The sequence below is a fragment of the Ischnura elegans genome, chromosome 8 (assembly GCF_921293095.1).
Source record: "Ischnura elegans chromosome 8, ioIscEleg1.1, whole genome shotgun sequence".
Taxonomy (NCBI): domain Eukaryota; kingdom Metazoa; phylum Arthropoda; class Insecta; order Odonata; family Coenagrionidae; genus Ischnura; species Ischnura elegans.
The window spans coordinates 96,883,071-96,896,034 of NC_060253.1; the positions used below are offsets into that span (position 1 = coordinate 96,883,071).

A 12,964-nucleotide genomic window follows, 5' to 3' on the forward strand; every position below is an offset into this window, starting at 1 on the left:
CCGAAGATTACGTTTCGTGTTGGTGTAGTTTATGTCGACGGTTGGAATCGATACAATCTCAGAAATAACGCAGATTTTATTAGATTGAAATTGTAAAAGTGCATTGCCGAGCCAATATGCTTAAATTTTAAAGAAACTGTTCGATTTTTTTATTTCCCCATCACTACCTTTACAAAAATTTCCTGAAGCATTGCCTTTTAAATTTCTCCGAGTTTAACCATTCTTGGAATTTTCCAAATGCCATTAATAAACTCGATATTATTTTTTTGCCATCACCGCGTAGGACGCAGAACCCCAAGTGTGGATTACAACTACATTTTACCCTGCAAGCGACCTACAGAGGTGTTTGTCAGGTGTTGAACCATCACCAACATTCACCAGGGGATTAAAATTTACTTCCGCCAAATGCACTAAGCAACATTTACGTTACACATTAAATACAAGGTATGGGATTAATATATGTCTTACTAATGAAAAAAATGTGCCTATGAAGCTAAAAACATGTGAGAAATACTAGGAATATTCAGAAACATGCAATACATAAGTTAGTAAGCCACACTACGGGACGACTAACCTATTTCTAAGTCCTGACGGTGAAGTTTAGTCTCTTATAGATCGCGGAAAAAGCTATATTCTAAATCTACGAAGATGAATACTGTGACTCAATTCGTATGTTTCATGGCATTGAGCCGTTCAAAACGTACGATTCACTCGTGAACGACACCGCCTTAGTATGTGAAAGAAAGAGTAGCTCTCGAAAATGGGAGGGAGGGGAAGTGGAGGGAGCAGTGTATTGAGGGGAGTGGATATGAGGAAATCGGGAGCGACGCCGTGCACGGGGACGTCTTATACGTGCACTGGGCGGTGATCGGCTTAGAGCGGAAGATGCGCCACGTCCGAAGAGCGCGAAACCATATCAGCGCCTCTCGCCAAATCGGTCGCCACACGAATCGTAAAAAAGAGGCACCAATCACGACCCTAGACGCGTACAGGGCCTACACGATTCAGGGCTTGGAAAATGGGAACTCTATACGGAGCCTCGACGGCGATAGTCCACATGCTGGCTCACCCGACGATTACAACACGTACACAGGTACCTTACCACCACCCTGAGTGAAGACCAGAATAATTATAACCTTATAACTTTTGAAAAACCACAAAATTTCTAGTTCGGCGTCAATGGGTCTGCTATTTTCTACGCCATTGAGTGCGCCCAATACACAAAACCGTTAATTCATATCGTTTCTGCTTTTGTTTTTGAGAAGCAATATTCTAAATTTTGTTTCAATACATGAGAATTAATGTTCTTGAAATCTTTAGATTGGAGGATTGTGCGAAAATAGTACGTGTACATCACAGAGCGAATCAACGTCAGCAGGCACACTAACAATTAAGGATAGATTTTGGCTTGCAGACGATTTAATACCTGTGCATATATGTAACTTCCGACTCACGATCAATTCGACCCACCAGCATGTGTTTGGAACGTGTATCCTGTACGTACGTCAGGGAGCACCTTTGCATGAAAGGGTACGAAGTGCCGACCTACATGGCTGAGGGGCGAAGTCCTCGCGTGTTAAAGTGAAGGACCCGCGTTCACGACAGCTGATTATCGTGCACATAGAAGATATTTACACATACAGTACCGAGTAATTATTACGGTAAACGGTTTAGTAATGTATTATTCACATCTAGTGTTAAGAGAAGCCCAGCTCTTTACGGTGCGAAAACGTGCAAACTGAGGAAAAAGGGGAAAAAAATATACTGGAGGTGTTCGATAATATACTGGAGGTGTATGAAGGAGAATGGAGAAAGTGAAGCGGACAGTGGCGTAACTAGAAATATGCTTTGGGGGGATGGGATGGCATAGGGTGGCGACCCCCCTCCCAGGTAACGGGGGTCCGGGAAATAAAAAAAAAAAATGATATGACTGGAAATACATTTTACATCATTTTGACACTAAAAATTTAACTTTAAGCAGATGCAGTTATTAAATTTCAAAACTAGACAATTGCTTTAAATATTTTTTTTATTTCTGGGGGATCTATCCCTTCATCCCCCATCATAGTTACGCCACTGGAAGCGGATAATGAGGAAAAGGAATATAACATGGCGATAAAATTTATGATTTGACTAAATGACACAGCATGCAAGATTCCTATTGGAACAGGTAAACACACATGCAATGCTCGAACGTACGGTATAATGAGTTCGGGCGTGATTTAACACCGAAAGCTACTCAGGACTTTCGCGCACTTGGCACCGAAAACATGACCACAAGGGTATTCGAGCGAAACAGTATTTTAAAAGCCAAACGCAATGCATTCCCTTTCTAAGGTTGATGTCTGACCAAGGCTACGAGCATAACACCTATTTGCAAAAAAACCTCTCACTGATTCTGATCCGAAAACAACCTAAAGGTTTGTTTTGATGGTTAAAATCAGACCTCATGACAAAGTATGCATTGCTATCAGAATTTTACACAACGAAAGCATAATGCCTGTCCGTGGGACGAGGCATTACTAGGACAGAAAATTCAACCTGAAAAAATGACCCTGATTAATACTACATTATCCCCAATAGAGTTGATTAATCAAGGGGAAAATTTGGAAATGTGGCTGGAAGACTAAATTCTCATTACGAGACGTAATCGTTAATCAATGTGACTCGTTCCTCGCTACGAGAATGTTGACGGTGTTTAACACTCCATCGTCCTCCGACCTCCAAACAGTCTTATCTTTACAATCACCGCCGCCCTAGGTTGATGCAGGGCTGAGGTGTTGCCTACCACGGTCATCGGTTCAAGACTCGATCGAGTATTTCTCCACTCAAGGAGCAAGCCAGCAGATCGCCCATATAACAAGGTAAAAAAATAATAATTCTCAATGGCAAAATACAACGCAACCCGTTCAACTCCTCATTTTGGTGAAAAATTCCTCATACCACACCAGAAGTAACGGTATTTATATTAATGAGAACTCTGCCAATCATTACATAAATTTTACAAACCATGCGTCATTTCTGGGACAACACAATGCCTTTTAAACATCAACCAACCTATTTTAAAGATTAGACGATATCATCTATAAATTATATAAGACTTATTAGTCAAACCCTCCACCCGGAATATTCTGCCACTATCACTTTATAACCCGTTTTAGCTGACCTACACGTGTTTTGTTAAAATGTAATTAATTTATTGATAAACTCGTTAAAATCGCACGACAGCCAAAACCTCACACTTTGGAAGCAATATCAGTAATCATTAGAATAAAACCATTCGCCTTGATTTATTCTTTCAGATATCGCAACACAATATTTTCTCGCCTATTCCTATCCTCGTTTCCGGCCTCATCAGGCCAGATGATCTCCACCACAAGTTACGAAGTTTGAAAATCCCCAACGCTCCAACAATTTTTAGGGCAATATTCCGCAATGCTACTTATGGTTTTTCCACGAGCAACCTTACTGAAAAATTTCTTGAACATAAAAATTCTCACAAATGGTTCCTAAAATTGATGTTTTCTTTGAATAATTCCCCCGAACGTATTGAATCCCAAGTACGACTAAGGATATAGAAATAAAGGATAGCTCTTTTCTGGGACTTTCCAGTACATCAGGACACCCCTTTATGGTTTGAGTTTCCACATTATACGATTACAGTTATATCCCTCTTATGTTCATCCTGCGTTCACGGAGTACTCGATTCACCGCGTTTGTGGCTGTATGGAGTTTATTTCTGGCCTCCCAATATAACCGTATAATATCCCTATAAGTACAATCTCCGCATGCGATCGGTAAAACGATGCTGGATGACTTTTCCTACATTGGCTCTCATCCTTTTGATGCATATTTCTGGGTCTTCGTCGATTACTTTTTAAGATTGAAATTGAATAACTACATCATTTTCTTACCGCTTACTATGAGCCTTTGTCTACTGTCTTAGATACCCACAATAGTAGCATTATCCCTCGTTCGACCTTATACTACTTGAATACGGTGACATTTTGAAGCTATCGAGTAAAATATCAAACAAGTTAACATAAAACTCCTGGGGAAATCCATGATCACAAATACAAAACTATGTAATAACATTGCCCGAGATGTTCTACAACGCGCTGAAAAACAATATAGGAGACCTACTTCTCGGGATATGGTCTTTAATTGCGTGTAGCCAGGAACAGCTTCCGTATTTGAACAGAATGACAATGATGAGTGACAATGATTCTTGAGAGAAACGGAGGGCCGTAATACCGTCAACAGAGAAAATGGGGTCACTGATTAATTCAATGGCATAAGATGGAGAACCCATTTTCCATGCCATGGCAATTGGAGTATGATATCGGACCTTAATTCATTCGAAGGTCAAGGGCTCATCCAAAAATGCGGCTAAAAATCGTCAAAATAACTTCTATAGAGTATCGCTTGAAATATTCACCGTAGCACACTAGAAGAAGCAGAAATGAATAAGAATGCCTACCAAAAGAAGAAAGTAAATCGTTACATACGATACTACTTCGAGAACTATAATATTTATATCAGGCGTCAGGGCGTGATATGAAGTGTTGATATTGCCGGATTCCCAATAGCTGGATTACCACAGGCAATCAAGATAGAACATCACTTGTTGCCGTGACAAACACGAGATTAACCTTTTTACAGTTTCACGAATGATTTTTTTTCCGGATAATTTAGATTGTTGATATTCATCATATTTGTGTTAACCTATAAGTCCCAGAAGTTGGTATGATAATAAGTTTCAGGGCATTGTTCTGAGTGATAGCTGCACCGATACTTTCCTTGCAATCATCTTCACGTTGAAGCGCTATAAGATGATGGCAGAAAAGTAGGCTCGGTGAAATCAATCACCCGGTTATAAACCATTGAATAACACATCAAGAGAGATTCCGGAGAAAATGAACACAACTATATGTAATAACTAATTTTAATATGAACAAATCTACTTATTTTAAAACCAGTCACAATGCGTGAACGGGAATTAGAGCTGAGAATGTAAAATACGCCGCGCAATTGGCTAACAATAAGCTTCATACCTGACCTTGCTATACAGTAGTAATGTACAAGCATATTCCACTTTCATTACGAGCGGGCATCTACCACAGAGATTTGTTTTTGTTTCGTTGAAGAGCATGATCGTCACTTTCCGCCGCGACAATCCTCGGCTGTGAGTCACGTCCATCAATTCACAGCCACGCCGACGAGGACTTGGCAATCGCTTTCACTGGGCGTGATCAAGGAATGACGGAATGATACACAGAAGCAGTGATTCATCGTGATACTGAGAGATCCCGAGAAGCGAATTAGGCCAAAAAATGAGTTGATGACGGAGCCCCTCCATAAGCATACCTTGATTAAACTACCCGGTAAGTAAAACGCTTTTGACACCTGTAATCACTCTCACATCAATCCGCACTCCAAGGTCACGCCATGACCTTACGTATAGTAAAACCTACAACCACAAGTCGAACAATGGTTTTGCATAATGCTCACTCGAATCCCTTGACATGAAAAGGAATATTAAATACGCCATAAAATACGAACCTTCTCCTCACATTCAGAGGGGCCGTTACCGAGATAACCATTACCTCCCTGATGTAAAGGGGGTCAAAATACGGAGATGATAAAATTCAAACTATTTAGGACTTGATTTAACAACCAAAATTTCATAAATAGGGAGATAACATTCCGAGGCAATGCTGGCCCATGACAGTGGCAAATATCATGGTAATCTTAAACCCAAAAGGAAGAGTAAACACATCTTGGTTTGTTTACTCTAGTCTCCTAGTACAAAGCCCAGTGGTTCCCTAAATTACCATAGCCAAAATTTAACGACAAAGTAATCTAGAGCATCATGCAAACGACTCAAATTAACTCAGGCAAATTGAAAAAAATTGCTTCGATTTTATGCCAGCTAAAAGTAGATAGGTAATGTGAATAAGAATTGCTCACATGAAAATATTCCTTTCAAATATTTTCATAAGGATTATCATGCAAACACCGTCTACAAGCTAAGTAAATGTAAACGAATGCCTACACTAATAACGATGACTTTACAGCATTTGCAAAGAAAGCATATACCTACCGGCATCAACTAAAAATGCACACAATGATGGATACGCAACTGAAATGGCATCAAACCAATTGGCGATGCGTAACTCTACAACACAATGAATAAACCAAATTAATTCAAAGATAAGCAACTGAATGTGCACCCATACAAAGTAATACAATGATATACATCCAATCCTCACAACATTAGCAAAACAGGTCAGGGAATTAAAATACAAAACCTATCACATGCATTTTCCAAGATCAAGTGAAATAATAACTTGGAATTCGAACAAAAAAAATTAAAATTAGAAATAGCACGTTCTAATAAGTCCGGTAACTAGATTTGAAAGTACCTGAGCCCTTTCCGAATTGCCAAAAGAATACTTTTAATTCCCATTGATGACTTAGTTTCTGTAATCATGAGGAATGTCTCAGCTAACGACATTATCACATACGAGAAAAGGTATATCATTGCAAACACGATAATGAAAACGTTGAAATCCACATCAACTAAATGTAGAGGATTGGTACTAACACGAACGAGATCCTGGAACCCTAAATAATAGCTTCCCAAATGATAATGGCCACCATAAGAACAGAAAAATTTCTTCACCACACAATCACATTACGATGAATAATTTCATAACTTAACTCTTTTCACCGACTTCCATGCATGCATAAGTGGATAAGGAGATAAAGTAATACTAACTACTTTGAATCATATCATAAGTCAGGTCGCGCCAAATTCACTATAATTTGTACGATACATTTATTTTCCTTCGCCCACTGCTCGAACAACGTAATCACATTACAATGACTGCAGCGAACTATCAAACGAAAGGTACACAGCGCAGACAAATAAACATACTTAAAGCATGAAAGCTATCACAAAAGCATCCCTTGGGTGATGCAACTACTTTATCATTGGGAGACAATTCGTAATGCTTCCTCAAAAACTGATGCCGAAACATGTACTTCAATCATTCAAACTTTCACAGATAGCTCAATTCACCACCTAAGCATTGAATCAGAAATGTACACGAAAATGGTCACATATAACTAACAGACCAACGAATTAATTAATTATTCACTGAACATTAACATGTATTAGCAAGTTGGCACCGCATAAATTAGACTACCTGCGGTTCTTCTTCCGTTACCTACTGTATGGGAGCTGCCTAGTACCGACGTGATAAATCGACGCAATAAATTATATTTCACGAGGAGTACTATCATACAATCAGCTATTTGATCAAAATCACTGAAATATCCTCGAAACATCTAAAATTGTAGGTGCGGCACCTATGACAACAACTTCTCAAATTCATATTGTATGGCCACAATAAACTTCTTAAAGAACATTAACGCAATGCAGGTCTATGGTGGAATGAACAATATCAAAATCACTCACCATTTCTCGAGACGTCCAGCTCAACAAGATTTTCAAGATTCTGTATATCAGCTGGCAGTCTGCTGATTTCGTTGTCACTTAGCCCAAGCCTCCTCAGACGGTTGAGGCGAAAGAAGTTCTACAGAAAAATAGTATCGACTTGTAATTCAACATTACATTAAAGAACATACATCTAATAACAATATTAATACGTTTTGCTCACCTTCGGCAGATCCCTTATATGATTAGCGTCCAAGAGGAGTTCCTCTAGACTCCTTGTATACCTCATGATATCTTCCGGGACAGAAGGGAGTGAACAGTGACGCTTATCCACTGCCTCGATCTGCCGATTGCAGCCTTTAAAAATTGGAATACAACGAAACATATTTCCTTAGGAGTACACACAAGAGGGCATTATCCAAAACTGTACACTATTGGAGTTAAGACGGAACAAAAAATCGTCCTATTTCGGAGACACAATTCACACCACCCACAACACCCATCTCAGGTTCAAACATGAAAACTGAATACGTGACGTCAGATATCCTCATGCCGAGGGATTCGGTGGCACAAAACGCAACTTCTAGTGGGAGCTAAGATATATTAGTTCCAAAATCCACCACTCCACATCACAAAAATGAAATTCTTTGATTAAATTAAAAATTTAAGTTGATTTTTTATTCCCCTGAGGCATGTAAAGATATTTAGTGTAAATTTATTGATTTCATATTTATCATTGTGAAATTAAATTAAATTCACACAGCTATTTTTCTGGCAAGCTACAGCCTGAAAACGATCTTAGCGACATCTTTTATCAATATTAAGGACCCACTATGTATGCCCACTATCGGCGCGGTCTATTTAAAGTGGCGTTAGTCGAAACTTAGTTCTAGCCTTTTACCGACCTTGAGTTCTAGCCATATTAAATTCATTTAGGTCTATTTTTTTCCTAAATATGTCTGTATCTACTGTTTAAAACACTAGTTGTTAGAAAAAATTAATAAAAATTAGCATATTATGATCATGTAATTTATTAAAGGAGATGTGTATACTTAAACAAAGTAATAACTATGGGTACTTTCCATTCCTGCGGCTCACGCTTCGATTAGTGTAAACTCACGGAAACTGGTGATAACTCTCAAATTCCTGCCCGTAATCGTTTGTTGACTTGTGTCACAACAGTCGGCGACACACACAGAATAGAACACAAAAACAGCTACACAAGTCGACTTGTGTTGATGAATGTAAAGCACTCTATGTCATCCCAACTCATGACTTTACTAGTCATTCAATGATACACACAAAAATTGTTTCTATCTCATTCTGCATTATTTTGCTGAAATCTGGTTGCATTTTTTGCCATCAAGTGAGCACCATATACCATTTTCTGTAACCACATATTCCTTATTATGTTCTTCCTCATGGAATGGTCTTTTACACACCATCCGTTGTTGCTGCTTTACAGTTTTAGGGGTTTAATGGAAGATGGGACTTTCTAGTCCCAAGTTTGTCCAATAAAGATGAATTACAATCAGTGGTGTAGCCAGGAATTTCATTCAGGGGGACGTGGTCCAAAACCAGGGTGGAAAATTTTTTACAAACAGGGTACTAAGTAAAGGATTTTAAACTAATTTTAACACTTTTCATAATCGAAAAAACTTCATTTGTCAAATTTGAAATTCAATTGTCCAATTCTTTAAAGAAATCTTTTGTAAATTAATGATTTTTTCAATATGTATAAGTGCACTGATACCTTGTCACCGACCCAGCAGCAACTCCCTACTGGTTTGTCTGTTATATCTGTATGAGCATGTGGTCAATCTGGTTGCATGTTCTGTCATCAGGGGGGTACCATTAACCATTGTTAATTTTTTTCCGTGCCCACATATTCCTTACTACGTTCTTGCTCATGACGTTGTAAATCGCACACCATTCATTAATTTTTGCTGCTTTGTAGAATAGCATACTTTCCCAGTTACATAATCCTAAGAAATTTTCTTCCCTGCTATTCTTAAGATTAGCAGAGAGGAAAAGTTGGCATTTAAGTCCACCCGAAAACAGTTTAAACTAACAGGGGAAATGTTTTTAAATGAGTGAGAAATGCCAAAAATCAAGCATTGGCTATCACATTGGCAAGAATGATGCTCTTCGTCTTATAAGGTGGAAGTTTTTTCTCCTTCAATACTTTTCATTTAGTTTACCGGAGATGATTAAATCTGCTGAATTTCCCAGATGAAAGTGAATAATTTCATTGGTGGTGGCAGTGGCCCCAGAGCGCAGAGAAATTTTTAATTTTAATCTATTTTCCTTAATTGGATTGACGTTATTAATAGAATAATCTAAGGGTGACGTTATTAAGAGAATAATCTAAGGATCAATAAAATATCCTCAGAAAGCTGTAAAACTCACCATTTTGAACTGTTTATCTTAAAATTCCGCAGTTAATTAATCTCGCACCTACCGCTTATCCTGGTGGGTAGTCCATACCCCCAAACACCTCCCCCCGCCTTAATTCCTAGTTGCACCTAAACCCCCCCCCCCCCCCCCCCAGCCTTAATTCCTAGCTGCACCCCTGGGTGGTGGTACTTTAAATACAATTGCCATGTATGATGGTATTGTTTGCCCTCGCATCATTTTTTGGCTTTTACTCTGCATGCATTTCTTGTCTCTGGACATAAGGTCTATTAATGAGTTTTTCAAACAGATTTTTTTGTAATGGCCCTCCATATTTGTGTGTGCACCCTGATGCTTTCACAAAATAAGGACTGAGTTCAAACGTGTAATGGAGATTTCACCACAATGATTTACTTGGATACAAAATTCCGGGACTGGGAATATCTCTGTCCAGGGTGAACACTACTCACTACTGCTTTCTCTTTTGCTGAGTAATCCACAGCCAGAATGGTTAACTGAGCTACTGACGGGCAGTAAGTTAATCATGGTAACAACTCTATACAGTGAGCAAAGTGTTCCACAGTACATCACTGGTCATACATGAAAGTTACTCTCAAGGAGATAAACTTGAGCAACAAATGTGCCCTGGTTTCATGCCAGTCACATTGGGTGGCATGAAACCTAGATCAATAACATTTATGAAAACAAATCAAACACCCATCAAAACAAGAAATGCTTGCATTTGCTAGGTCTTTTGCTCGTTAACTTTGGCAAAAAATATTCTCTCCAAAATTATGGAGATATCCTGGTACGGCTCTCGGTGGTTCTTCTATAGGTGCTTTGGGGTCAAAAATAGAGTTTTTAAAGATATTCAGAACATCACTCATTGCAAAAATAGGTTTAATTTATCAAGAAATCTCATTATGAACACAAGTAAAACATACATAAATATTTGATTTCCATAAGGAACTAGGTATCTAAAATCCACATGAAACAGAGGTCAAAAGAGAAGAAAAATGAATGTCACTCCAAGACTTCACAACCTAATCACTATCATGTATGGAATAGAGAGAACAATCAGCATTCATTTCTATGCTGCATTTCAATCATTATCCTCTAAACATATAAGTATAATTTTCCTCGGGCTCACTGTTGGCCCTATGAATTGGGATTCACAAGGTTGTAGAGCCCATTGAATTACACCTTGTTTATCAGATACTGAGAAAATGATTCACTTGCATCAACCAAAATATCTATTTGGAAAATGTAAAAACGATGTCTATCACTATAAGTTAATCTATTTTCATCCTGTCAATCTTCATCTGGATACTGGTGCATATCCTCAAATAGGGTAGTTTCCTTCATCAAAGAAAACAAAAGGCATTGGTTGCGATTCGTAACCCACCATTAGTGTATTCATAATATACAAATTATTTGGTTTTAGAAATGCGGGTTTAGAAGAATGGCAATGGTCAATTTTAACCGCATTTGAAAAAGGCCAGATTAGCGCCCATGCGATGCCACTCCACGTGGCGTCACAGGGACTTAGTTTCTACACGAGTAGATAGGAGTTTTACATAGTCTGAGATTACCAATGCATGCATGAGGCACAGAGCTCAGGGAAACATGTCTTAATAATCACCTATTAAAGCTGGCTAAGGTCGGAAAGTTTTCTTCGTTTGATAAGGTATTAATATTCCTTATTTAAGGCAAGCGCTACCAGCTAGTTGGGTACTCTGCTATCTGCTAGCATCCTGCGTCGTATCAGCGCTCAAAGCCTCGCCCCAAGGTCACCTCACTTGCGGCAGCGGGAACCAGAACGACGTCACACGGATTTTTCCCATCATTCCTACTTAGCCGTCGCGTTTTCTCGCGCTTGAAAAAAATTTTAACTTTTCGCTTATTTGCGAAAAATAGATATAGTCATTCAAAAATCTAAGAGGGTGAAATGCGTACTCCAGAAGTTATAATCTTTCGATTTAGACATTAAAAAAATAATAGGAAACCACCCTATTATGGAATATTTCATACAAGAAAACTATTAATTGGCATTCAGTAACTCTCTTACTTCTATCATATGCTTCTGCATGGGGTTTGATGAATAGTTTAAAGAAAGTATCCAATTGTTTCTAGTACCTACTCTAATCTCCAATACAAGTATTTGCTAGATCAGACTGATCAGGATTAAACAATTAACATATCTCAGGAGTATAAATACATACATCTCAGTTGGGTATGGGAAAGAAAATTCTGTGGTTGTGACAAGAAGAGGTGAAAGAATAAGCACTGATTATGAGGGATCTCTAAGAGACGCAAACTGGGAATCTAATGTTGTACTTTTGGCTTTGCGGGCCACTGCTAAGACCATATTGCTACTACCTTGCCATCCCTCCGTTGCCATCCTTGATGGAGTGCAATGGCCTAACACCTAGCAACATTGACCCTCGGTAAAATTGCCATAGAAACTAAAGAACCTGGATAATGTAATGGTCTGTGCAGTGGCCGGGAAAGCCAAAGGTCTGTGGTTCGATTTCTGGTTCAGGGGAATTTTTTTGTATGGCAATTAATGTGAAGTTAAGAAAGGTTGGATGGAGGGAAAGGGAATGGTGAGTGAGGGATAGGTAACTGAAAGTAAGAAGTAACAGTGAACAATAGTAAAATTACTTGCTCAAAATAATTATCTTTTAGATAGTGACAATTTCAAGAATTTCTAAGAAATCCAATTTTACTCTCTTAATTTCTAAATAAGGAATCAATTGGTTAAATTCACTATGATGGCCACTTGCAGATATTTTGCAAAATCGGAGGCACATTTCTCTTTTGCACACACTTACATTGTTATTTGTATGGTATTTGGAGAAGGCAGCCAATGCTTGAAGTCATTTGTATCTTAGAGCTAGCTTTAGGTAAGGAAGGTGTAGAGAAACCTGGCATTGGCATTAGCCTGCTCTTAATGAAAGATGTAAAGGGTACTGGGGGTCAACGTCCCATAGGATATATTGAGTCAGTAGTGTGGCCAGGATTTTCAATAGAGGGGGGGTTTGAGATTTCAGGGCCCTTCCGGGATGTATGCAAAATTCAAAGGGGGGCATGGAAATTTTTGATGTT

At 38.7% G+C, this 12,964-nt stretch overlaps 1 protein-coding gene across 10 annotated transcripts in view; it reads right to left on the reverse strand.

The window, feature by feature from the left end:
• Positions 1 to 8,003, reverse strand: part of LOC124163323 (protein lap4-like) — a 377,957-nt gene extending 369,954 nt beyond the window's left edge. For 9 of the 10 annotated variants that reach the window (XM_046540142.1, XM_046540145.1, XM_046540144.1 and 6 more), the window contains exons 1-2: positions 7,686 to 8,001; positions 7,484 to 7,601 (exon numbers count right to left, since the gene is read on the reverse strand). In XM_046540142.1, coding sequence (XP_046396098.1) covers positions 7,484 to 7,601; positions 7,686 to 7,847 — 280 coding nt within the window. In that variant the 5' untranslated portion in view covers positions 7,848 to 8,001. Of the gene's footprint in view, positions 1 to 7,483; positions 7,602 to 7,685 lie in introns of all 10 variants that reach the window. The other variant, XR_006865750.1, reaches the window with a different exon arrangement.
• Between the last annotated feature and the right edge of the window lie 4,961 nt (positions 8,004 to 12,964).